Source organism: Zootoca vivipara, chromosome 9, assembly GCF_965207765.1.
Source record: "Zootoca vivipara chromosome 9, rZooViv2.hap1.1, whole genome shotgun sequence".
NCBI lineage: Eukaryota > Metazoa > Chordata > Lepidosauria > Squamata > Lacertidae > Zootoca > Zootoca vivipara.
In genome coordinates, this window is record NC_142592.1 from 39408508 (window position 1) to 39420063 (window position 11556).

At 44.0% G+C, this 11556-nt stretch overlaps 1 protein-coding gene across 2 annotated transcripts; it reads left to right on the top strand.

Annotated features, from left to right (window-relative positions):
- Window positions 1–372: 372 nt before the first annotated feature.
- Window positions 373–9719, top strand: MGP (matrix Gla protein). Of its 2 annotated transcripts, none has more exons than XM_035128537.3 (5): window positions 373–429; window positions 4795–4935; window positions 5907–5942; window positions 8674–8755; window positions 9341–9719. In XM_035128537.3, the coding sequence occupies exons 2-5, from the start codon at window positions 4875–4877 to the stop codon at window positions 9477–9479; spliced, it is 318 nt and encodes a 105-aa protein (XP_034984428.1). In that variant the 5' UTR covers window positions 373–429; window positions 4795–4874; the 3' UTR covers window positions 9480–9719. The 2 variants fall into 2 exon arrangements, with proteins under 2 accessions (XP_034984428.1, XP_060135719.1); XM_060279736.2 differs by lacking the exon at window positions 373–429 and adding an exon at window positions 4532–4697.
- Window positions 9720–11556: the final 1837 nt, after the last annotated feature.

Below are 11556 nucleotides of genomic sequence, written 5' to 3' on the forward strand. Positions count from 1 at the left end.
GGCACAGGACGATTGCTGGAGGAGGGAATGAGGACAGAGGAGATCTGGCCATCAAAGAGCCCCCATTCAAAACTCCTACTGCCTTTCAAGGCCTCCATTCAAGGCCCTTAGTGGTTAATGGCTTAGGCACAGACACTCTGCCCCCAAGATGTGGCTTTGACCCCGTTCGCCACTGACGTCCGTGTTCATACTCTCTCCTGGTTCAATTTCCTGAGGTTTCTGATTTCCTGAGTGAGGGAAGGCCGATGTTTAGAAAAGAGGTGCCAGACTGGAGGAGGATGCATAGGGAGAGGGAGGGCTTTGGGAGGGAGGGGTCACTTATCACAGATAAAAAGGTCCCCTTCTTTGCCAGTGAATGACTGCAGGGACACTGGGAGAAGAGAACCTTCAGACAAGTCCCATCTACAGAAAGAAGTGCAGCACATTACAGTGAGTATGCAGGACCTTACTAATGTCTGTATTGGGGGTGCCTTGCACATGCAAAATAAATAATAATAAGTAAATGGCAGAGATGCAGTGACTTGCTGTTACGAACCAGTTCGATGTGAAAAGATCCAGAGAGCTACTTTTTTGCCAGCCCAACAAATGCAGAATCGTCATTTACTGAATCAATACTTGCTCCTGGGTTTTGCCTACAAAAAGAAAGATGTTGTAAAATTGTAAAGGCTGGGAAGAAAAGTGATCTGAGGGTGCTAATGTGTATGGATTACCTGTTTGGGGTTGTAGGGTTTTAAAATGGGCTGATCTGGGCTTTTGCTGATTGGGAAACTCAAGATCAGTCTCAATGGTACTTGCTTATAATTAAAAAGACTTAGGACAGGCACACAAGCAATAATACTCTTCTTCCCCTATGAAAGAGGCTCCAGATCAGGCTGTGTAAAAATATTGGTGGCTGTTCCATTTCTCTAAATGATTCTCCCCATCGTTGACAACGAAGGAACAAGCTGCTTGTATGTAGCCAGGTAATTTTGGTGGAAATGGTTGACATTACTTTCCATGAATTCTGGCTCAGAACTGAAAGCAGCAATGTTTCTGGCAAAGAACTTCCTGAGCATATTGAGCACTTGTTTACTTATAAACAAGTAAAATTCTTCCAGGTGTTATCATGATGACACCCAGAAAAATGTCAGAGTTTCTCTGAGTTGCCAGCCATAGGTCATTGACATGCTGATGAAAACCTGGATGGATCAAAATCAGGCCTTTCACTGAAACTTTATTATGTTAACAAAATCTTTACCAAGCTCTTAGTTGCCCTCGGAAAATGTTAGGCATTTTGTGGGTAAGATGTTTATAGTATCAACATGGTGTTTAAAAAACCCATCCACGCTTCGGTAATGTTGGCAATTAATGTGGTGACAGAGGTAACAAATCAAAAGAGACCAAGGAGGAAAAAGTTAGCCAGAGAAACGGTGGCGGTCTTTCTCGCAGCATGCTCTTGGAGAAAGGCCGAAGACGAGAACGGCTGTTAAGAAAGTGAATTGGGCTCCGCTTTTTGTGACAACGTATCACTGTTAGAAGTCTCTTTACAGCTTGTCCCCTCCTCACCTGAAGCCTTTCCCCCAAGCTTATTTTTCTTCTGTTCTTTCTCCATCACTTTGCCTCAGTCATCTTTTCTTGGCAGCATTGAGGCCTGCAGATTCCAGAGTGGCCATGATATGCAGTTGCCTCATAAAATCCACGTTCTGTAAATCTAAACTCTGTAGGACAGAAACAATTCCTTACCAAGCAAGTGACCATCCTTAAAGGAGACTAAAAAAATCTAGGAGGAGCTGGGGAACAAGGAGTGGAGGGGAAGCTGGTATGAGAGACTGGGATGGATTCATGTCAGGGGCTATATTTCTGGCTCAAGCTCCTGGTGAATACAAATCTCAGAGAGAAGCAGTGTTTGAACAAAGATGAGGTTGATGACCGAGAAGGAAAGGTCCGATACTGGGGAAAAGAAGTCCTTTATTCATCTGGGGATAGTGCTTATAAACAGTCTTTTCCTTTCTGCTTTCTCTGTTTCTTTCCACATGCTCACAGAACTTGGAAGAGGGCTATGGGTTTGGAGCGAGCTATTTCCTGGCCCTGCCAATTCCAATGTGATTTGGACATTCTCCTCTTCCAAAGTATTTTTGCCAAAGGGAGTAGTGTGAGTTCCTGCCTAATCCTGGAGAGTTTCATATTATAAGAACATGAGAAGAGCCCAGATAGGCCAGGCCAAGGCTCATCTAGTCCAGGATTCTGTTCTCAAAGTGGCCAACCAGAAGCCTATGGGAAACCCACAAGCGTGGCCTGAGGGCAACAGGGCTCTTCCCACTTGGGATTCCCAGCAACTGGCATGCAGGGAAGTGCACCATCTCCAACAGTGGAGAAAGAACATTTCCACCTTGGATAGTGGCCACCTCTCCCCCTTTATTCCAGCGGGGCACATGTTGCCATCTGCTCCTAAGATGACTACTTCTAAGGACCCCTGCCTTAATCTTATGCATCAAGGATGTGTAAAAAAAATTAAAGTTCATAAAACCTCAGGAATAGCTGAAAAACGTGCCCCACCAGCCAGAACAAACTTCAATGTTCAATGTCTTGTTTGGGTGTATGGCTCCAGAAGCTTATGGGCGAGCAAGCTGTTCAGACAGCCCAGATCTGGATCGATTTGGCACTCGTAACTGCTCCGTGTAGCCAGTTGGTTTTATTCTGAATGTGGTTTTACAAGTGGTTTGAGTATGACCACATATTCCATTTTTGGTAATTGTTAAGTTTACAGATGAGTAAATATTCCTATGTTCTTGATTTCTAGGGACTTGAGCTTTTAATCCCAATTCAGTTTACTCAGAGAGCTTTTCATTCTGTGCTACTTTCCCTTTCTAGTACATCCAAGGAAGGGGGGAAGGTAATGATAGAACTTCATCAGGGGAAAAAAATATTGTTTTCCATGCCTATCATTTCTGCTCCATCCTGGCTACAGGGCTGTCTAACCAGCATGGCCAATGGTCGGGTGTGTGGGTGTGTGGAAGTTGTAGTCTGGCAACATCTGGAGGGGCTCCAGCTAGCCAGCCCTGCCATAAATACCTTCATACATACTTATTTCTAGGTAGGCATGCATAGGACTGTGGTGTTAATGGATTCCAACAATGCAACTGATATACAAATCCATTGTTGTTGCGATGCTAAAAATTCACCTTTTTAATGTGCAGACTGCTCTTGTTACCGTTCTGGTCTATTATGGTGGTGGCACATTATCTTCTGGAAAGCTACCAAGGTGTGGGCAAAGAGTTCAGGCACCATGATTTTGCCATATGGTTTTTGAATCGGCCAAGAGACCGATTTGAACAATTGAACTTGCATCTTCTTCCTGGGTATCTGTGTGAGCAGATGCTCAGCAGACCTGAAGGCCCACATTAACAAAGCACAATATGGAACCAAGCTGTTTAGCTTAAAATCTAGTAGCATAATGGGGGGGGGACAACTCCTCTTGGGTATCTGAAAAGAGGACATTTATTCTCTTACTCTCCCCCATGCCACTTTTCCTGCTCACACTCCATCACTTAAAGTGCCCTCCTCACCCTGACTTGGTTCATTTCTAGTAGTGGGAGAAGTGCACACCTTCAAAAAGCATCTCCGCATAGGAAAACATGTAGGTAATGGCAAAGAACAGGTTAGAAACCTTTCACTCTGGCTTCTAATTTCCTGTGTGGAGGTGTTTGTCGGTATCCAGGGGGTGTAGAGAACCATTCAGTCCTGACTTGCATTGGCTAGGGATGAAGGACAAATTGGATTCAATATGCATCGAAAGGCAAAATTATGTAATTTGCACTTTATAAAACAGTATGTACACAAACTGTAGCAGCCATCCTTCAAAATTTGCACTTCTTTTAATTTTGCAATACAGTTGTCCAACCAAGTAATGTGTGCAAGAATGCAGATACCGAGGTAAAGTGTGCATATCAATGCATATATTAGTGAAAATGACACAAAAAATGCATTATATTAGGCAACATTGTATACAAAATTGTGTCTATTTGGAGAAATTCGCATTGAAATGCTGGCATATTTTCAAAGGGACGTTAAAAAATAAATGTAGAGGACTGAACATCTTAAGATTAGAAAAATGAGATACAGAAATTAATAGGTTCACACATCCCTGGTAGTGTCTTAGGCCACAAACAAGTTTCCCACCACTCTGAGAACCAGGCCACAAAAAGCAGACGTTCAAAGCGGGATTTGAGTGGGACTTACTTGGTACCCTTTGGACAGATGTAGGAATCAGACAATTGGTGACAGTGGAATACAAAACAATAGGTCTGGCTCAGGCAGATGGAGTTTAGAAAAGAGAAGCCAATGCTAAAATGAATTTTTAAATGAACACGCCCTCCCAGGGAAAGTGGTAAACATAGTGAATGTACCTGGAGGGATGATGGGCTGCAAAGTTCCAGAACTGTGTATACAAAATGAATGTGGGAAAGGCAAGAAAATCAGAGGATAAATTATAAAATTAAACACATATGTTTAGGAGGAGCCCAATTCATGGGCCAGCCCTCCACAGACCAACATTTTCTGGAACATGCACAGCTAACAGCTCACCTCCTTTTGAACTGTGGAGTCCTCCCTCTGAAGAAAGGGAGGGGAAGGCAGCGTGCCCACTCCCACCAGAGGCAGATCTTAAAGCCATGAGCAGAGGTGTTTTATAACAGTCTCCTCCTGGAGTGCAATTGCCAGTAGGTCCCTCCTGCTTTCCTCAGGCCCCCTTCATCTGACTCTCTTGCCTCCCAGCTGTTGCTGTTTTAATAAACACTCCCCTGCTAAACTTTGCAGCTTGTCCAGAGGCTTTAGCTGTGCTCGGTGGAAACAGAGAACAAGACAGTCACAGAGGGAGAGAGGCAAAGAGAGAAACCATGCGGAGCCTCATCATCCTTGCGCTTCTGGCCGTCCTGATGATGGCAGCTTTCTGTTACGGTAGGTGATGTCTTTTATTGCTAGTCATTTGGGAGAATAGTTTGTCACAGGAACTGAATGTTCTGGCCACACACTTTGGTTGAATTTTCACTTCCCCTCGTTGCCACTTCCCCTTCTGTCATAACTTACATCCTTGGCATCCTTTCCAACACTTGTCTCCTCTGGTTCCTCTCTAGTGCCCAAACTGAGCTCTCTTCTAGCCACATCTCTTTCTATTTCATGCCTGATAACAAACCATTCTGATACAAGCCTGATACAAGCCCATTGGGATTTCACTGTGTTAAAGGACTACCAGTTTCTCTGTGGGGTAGATCAATAAGATGAATTTTGATGAATTTCAATCGAATGATGCTTCATGAGGAGCCCACTGGGTTAAAGAAGAACACTTTTCCGTACCAGAAATTCCAACTGCTTCTTTTGAAACCTCAGGGATGGGCAAATGGGAGTGATGAGGAAGTCTTGGGCAAGTGGCTTATCTTGACTGAGGTTGGGAAGCAATTTATCCAGTGTACAATTCGTGGGGATCTTCACTGGGGTAGTCAGTTCCCTTCACTGGCAGAGTCCAAATCAGGTCTTGCTCCCTTGAATGGTTAGGATTTATCTTCCTATAATGATATGTTTATTCTTGCTCTGAATACATATTTGGTTTCTCCCTCCTTCTTGTGGCACAATCACGTGAACTGGATTGATTTGAGATAGAATGTTATATTGTGAGCAGCCTATCAAAAATGATTTAGTTGTGTCTGCTTCTGTCAAATTGCTAAATTTTGGTTAGATTTTTGGTAACTTTCATACCTGCCACTCTGTGATTTATCCATTAATGTTAGGTGGGATTTATTATCTCACCCCCCAAAACCAATCTGTGTCCATTGCTTTGTACTTTTCTTAGCATTCTTTTATTCTGAGAACTATGATATATTTTGTTAACAATGAATTTACACACTGCCTTGTTTTCTTTCCCCCCATCACAGAGTCTCACGAGAGTATTGAATCGCATGAATTTACAAGTAAGAAACATTATTATGTACTCTGTGGTTTATTGTGAAGCTTGAGGTTCACTTTTTGGATTTTGTGGACATCCCAAATTCTCTTGCCATGCCCACTTTATGAGATCCTTGTGAAATATTTTTCCTCTACTCAATCCAGGGAATAAAAAATAAGGAATGATCCACCATTACTTCCCTGCCTTCAGTCTGTCCAATCTGTCCGGTCAAGGGTTGCTCCACCATGAAATAAACAATCTGCATGTTGACATCTAGCAAGTTAGGGACAAAGAGAGACTGTACCTGCCCTCCCTGATATACTAGTTTTCCACAGGTACAGAATTTTTGACACACAAGAGTATCAAACCCTGTTATTACCTTTCCTGCATTCTGCAATGCCTTTTCTGAATTCGTAGAGGCAATTCTGAGATTGGCAGGATGAGAACAGACAATAACTAGTGAGACCTGCAACTAGATGTTGCAGTTTATCCTTCTTCTTACTAGAAGTGCTCCTGTTCACAGTTCCAGCCACTCTTCCAATCACGGCACTCCACCCCTCCTTTCCCTGCTTCCCTTTTGCCAAGTGAGCAATCTCAGCATGCTCAGTAGTTACAGAGTGTGGACCTTCAGCTGGAAAAGAAGCTTAACATCCTGTGGCTATTGAACAGGGTGAGTTTGCCTCCTTGGCAGTGCTTTTTTTGTAAGGTGTGTGTGTTTGTAAACACCTGAGCATGGAAACATCTCTCCTTTGTTTCTTAGCGGTCCCATTTTGGTTTTAATCATGTGGCTCTCATCATGCTGGTTTGCTGTTAGAGGGAGTCACTACTGCAGGAAGCCTGTGTTCCTGATGTGGAGTGCAAACTGTGTTCTGGGGAAGGACAAGGCAAGGGGTATTTTCCCCAGGACATCTTCATTCTCAGTGCAGAAAGTCAACACTGCAGATTTCACAACTCATGCAAGCCCCATTCCAGTACCTAACCATTTGGTAGACCAGTAAGGGACTACCATGAACTGAAAAGACCTGCACAGCTAGCCCACAGGCACCTGAAACACTCGCAGGAGCATGTCCGACCCCTTAGGTGGCAAGTTTATACATTCTTGCCCAGGACTGAACACAGCAAGGCTAGCTTCCAGTAGCTTAAGTCAACGTACAGAGGTTTGGGCTGTTAAATAAGTATAAATTAGAAGTAAAGGTAAGGGAGAGGTTGGTTCATTGCAAAGATATGGGGCTTTTAAGTCAAATTAAAACAACTAGGGAGAATATAAAGAGAAATAGGAAAGATAGAAACTGAGTCATTTGACAAATATGTTGCAAACTGCAGATATGCAGTTGAAAAGTCATTTTGCAGGAGCTCTTGAGATGAAAATAAAACAGGATAGGACTCCAATCCTTTCAGATCCAGGATCCACCTTTAAGCTCTGTCTGCAATATGAAGCTTAACTGTTGTCCCTAAATATGCCCATCTTTCTCCCTTCTCTAGGAAAGGTTTTCCCACTTGGTGTCCTTCAGATCTTTTGGACTAGAATGCCGATCATCCCTGATCATTGCCCATACTGGGTGGGGGTGATGGGAGTTGTAGTCTGAAACTTCTGGAGTGATTTTTGAGCTTGCCAGAAGAGTTTTAGACTGAGAGGATGGTGGCTGTTTTTATTTCTGTGGCCGTAGTGGCGAGGACTCTGGATGTTGGATATTTTTCCTGAATGTCCTAAATACCAGAAATATTTCATTCAGCTGGGAAACTCACGGAGGGAAAAAAAACACATAACAAAATCTTTCACATATTGGAGACACTGAGTTGTTGAAATAGCAAAGCAGAACCGATTAACTTGCGCCTATCTTGGCCAAATGAAAACTGATAGATTAACCACACACAAGTGTTGGCAAAGATATAAATGCCAAGAAAGGAAAAAGTGATGCGGCAAGAAGGATATTTATGCAAGGGAACATATTAGAAGTATTTTCAATTAGAGTGTGGGGTGATGTCTCTATGGAGATGATGGAGCCACAATCATGTAGCATTAATTCAATCTAGCCCGAAGAAAGCACTCTGGGAACCAACTGGCTGTGACACTCCTTAACCATTCTTAAACTCTTATGTCTAAGAACTAGAGGAAGCTACCTAGCTCTACTTCCCTCTGTCCTCTTCAGTACCAACATTATTTCTTTAATTTGTTCATGAGAATGTAGAACAGGGTCCTCCCAGGCTGTTGCATTCCTGCATTTCTTCCACCTATGATTCTGATTTCTTAAGGTGCTGTTGTAAAATTGGTTAGAGCTTGCATTACAGCAGCACTGTAGAGTTTTCCATTGTGAACCGGCACAGTGCTTTTGACTCAACCGGTGTGGAGAAATGGTGATGGCATATTTGGTGAAAGTGTGCAACCCTGCCTATCAGTATTACCTGCCCACCTGCCCTCTGCCATTACCTTCACCACTGTCCCTCTCTCCTGCTGTCCTTGTTGCAGAGTTCTTGGAGAAACTCATCAGTTTCACCTCTTATGGTAACCTCCTTCATGCATTAAGGCTTAGCTGTAGCCAAAAATGGCTTTTGGCCTTCTGAAAGCGCCCATTTAAAACTGGAAGTGAGAGGGCACGAGTTGCTATTAACAGCAGAAAGGCAAGAATGTATTGACCAATTGGCCATCACAAAGACTGATATTGGGAGGATACGGGAAGAGAGCAATGCTTTTCTTTGTATAGAACTGTTGGCCTTTGGTTCAACCTCATAATAATGATGAATACCTATCCCTCCAGGTCCCTTCATTAACAGAAGGCATGCCAACATCTTCATGAGAACTCCACCTGAGAACAGGAGGAACCAAGTTGTGCAGGAAAGGTACGTCCTCTTAGTGTCCAGAGTTACTCATGGCGAGTGGGGAATGGAGAGCATGTCTTTTCTTAGGCAGGAGAGAAGCCATTGGAAAATGAACTGAACTGGAAAATGGTAAACTGGGAGAATCTGAAAATGACACATTCCTAATGGCAAGAGTCATGATCCCTATTATTAGATCCTCCATGGAATGGCCCCCCAGGACCCTGTGATAATATAAAAATCTCCATTAGATCCTCGGCAGAATTGCCCCATGATCCTATTGCATGCAGCCTACTCTCCACTCTGCACCGCTTCTAAGCCATAGAAACAGCACCTGCCCACATGTTTTCATCTCAGGGTCAGACTCTGCACACAGTGTCATCCACATTTTCGTAGAGGACATTTGTGTGAAAGCTGCCATATTTCTAAAAAATGACAAACTCTTTAAAGACTTTGCAGGCGTTTTTTGCATGTGCTTGTGGGCAGAATTAGAAATCACTTAAAGCCTGGCAAAGATGCAGCTGGATAAGCTGAAGCAGATGCAAGTCATAATAATATTCTGTCTCTCCACCCCCCCTTCCTGTCTTCTCCTCTTGCGACTGTGAGCAGGATCAGAGAGCGCAACAAGACCCCCCAGGAACAGCAGCGGGAGATTTGCGAAGATTACAACCCCTGTGAGCGTTATGCAATGCGCTATGGCTATGCCTCTGCCTACAGGCGTTTCTTTGGGCACAGACGTGGCAAATAAGAACATCAAGAATCGCCGTCCCCAGTGCCTGGAGCCTGGGTTTCCTGTATCTACAGAGAGTGACATCTCCAAAATGTATTGTTGCTTGTTAACTGTATGTTATCCCACCTGCTGCTTCATTCTTCTGTAGCCAATGATTTCTAGATTCTGTGTTAATTAGCACAATGCTGACGTAGTGGTGGTTGGGCAAAGAAGGATGTGGGTGTTTATTATGAAATAAATGCCTGGTTTGATACTGTTTGTTCGAAACTCAAGAGTTTTCTTTGGGTCAATCCCATGCCAAGAACTGGCTTCTATAATTGTACTCACTTGCTTGGCAGTCTTTAAAAAACTAACAAAGATACTTTATTCTTTTTGTTAGATGGACTCTAGGAACGTCAGTAAAAGTGTTCTTTCACACGATAATAGCCTGGCCTGGGTGGCTGATTTGGCAATGGGCTAAAGCAGATTGAATGGTGCAAGTAGCTACAGAAATGTTTGAATCAGATTTGGGAATATCCACACCTTCACCAAAGTGTGTTTACTGAGCACATGGTGGAACAGTGGTACTGCGCTCGGGCGGCGGGCGGCGGCAAACCACTATGTACAGCACATGCGTGGCATCACTACGTACAGCACATGTGTGTAACACCATGCATGCATTGTTCGTAGCGGTTTGCCACTGGTGCCGCTCGAACGCTGTACAGATGGTGGTGGGATCCTCTGCTTGTGGCTGCAGCCATGAACGGAGGATCCTCCACATGTGGCTGCGGTGGTGTGATGGTTGATTGCGCCACTGCGCCCGGGGGCGGTGGGACGAGTACCCCGCGGGGTGCCTTCTTGTCACCCCCCCAGACATGGCACCTGGGGCACCCCCCCTTGCGACGCCACTGATAACACACACAGAATCATCCCACTTAAGAAAAAAGGGGTTGCATGCTGGTGGTGAGTGGACACAGAAACTCATGGCCCCACTGCACATTTGCATATTTACTCTACATTCTCCCTGGAATGTGGAAACTTCTGTTACTTTCATATTAGCCAGTTATAAACTCACTCATAATTTTATGGTTTCCACCAGTCTTTTTAAGCTGGTCTCCCTTTTGGATCACCTCTAAGATCAATGTTGTGATGTATTCAAGCTCTCAAAAGCCTGCCACTTTTTCGTTTGGGTTATAATTATTATTATTATTATACACTTTTATCCTAGCCTTCCTCCAAGGAGGTCAAGGCATGATCCTCCTCCTTTATCCTCATGATTGCCTTCTGAGGCAAGAAAAACAGCAGAAGAACAAATTTCAGGGGTGGGTGTGCGCCGGAGGGGCAAAGTATATGAATTGTCTCCCACATGATAAGATCTCTTAAAGAAAAATTATAGTACATTCTAATGACTGGAGTCCAGCGATGTGGGGGCAAGTGGGGCGTGAGCTCCTTGTTTGGGGAATATTTGTTCTTGCACACAATGCTGAGTAGGGATTTGAACTCAGATTTGAATTCCCTACCTCATAGTGAATGCTCTAACCCAGAGATACCCACCATGGTGCTGTCCATGTGTTGTTGGACTACAATTTCCATCATCCCTGGCTATTGGTGATGTTGGCTTATAATGATGAGAGCTGAAGTCCAACAGCATCTGGAGGGCACCATGTTGGCCACCTCTAACCGCTATACCACACAGCTTCGAGGTGGACTAATGTCACAGTCACCAATATACAGGAAAGCCCAATTAAACCACATCCTGCTTATACATTGACTCAGTCCATTGATGATGATGCAGGACCTCACAAAACACTAATTACATTATAGAGATCTGCTTAACTGTGAAGCTGGACCAGCAACCCCTTCCGATGAATGCTTATCCCTCAGGTTACTGTCAAGAACTTCAGATCAAGCATGCACGATCTTTTCTAGGCTGGGGCCAGCAAACTGAAAAAGGAATGGAGAGGCCAATGGCAGGGCTAGGAATGGGGAGAAATGGGATTCAGCTTGCATTTGAAGGTGAACCTACTTAACTCACACTTTCCAAACACAACCATTCTTCATAATTCACACTTTTCTGAATTTTGCAGTGCAGTTCTCCAGTCATGTGTGCAAAGAC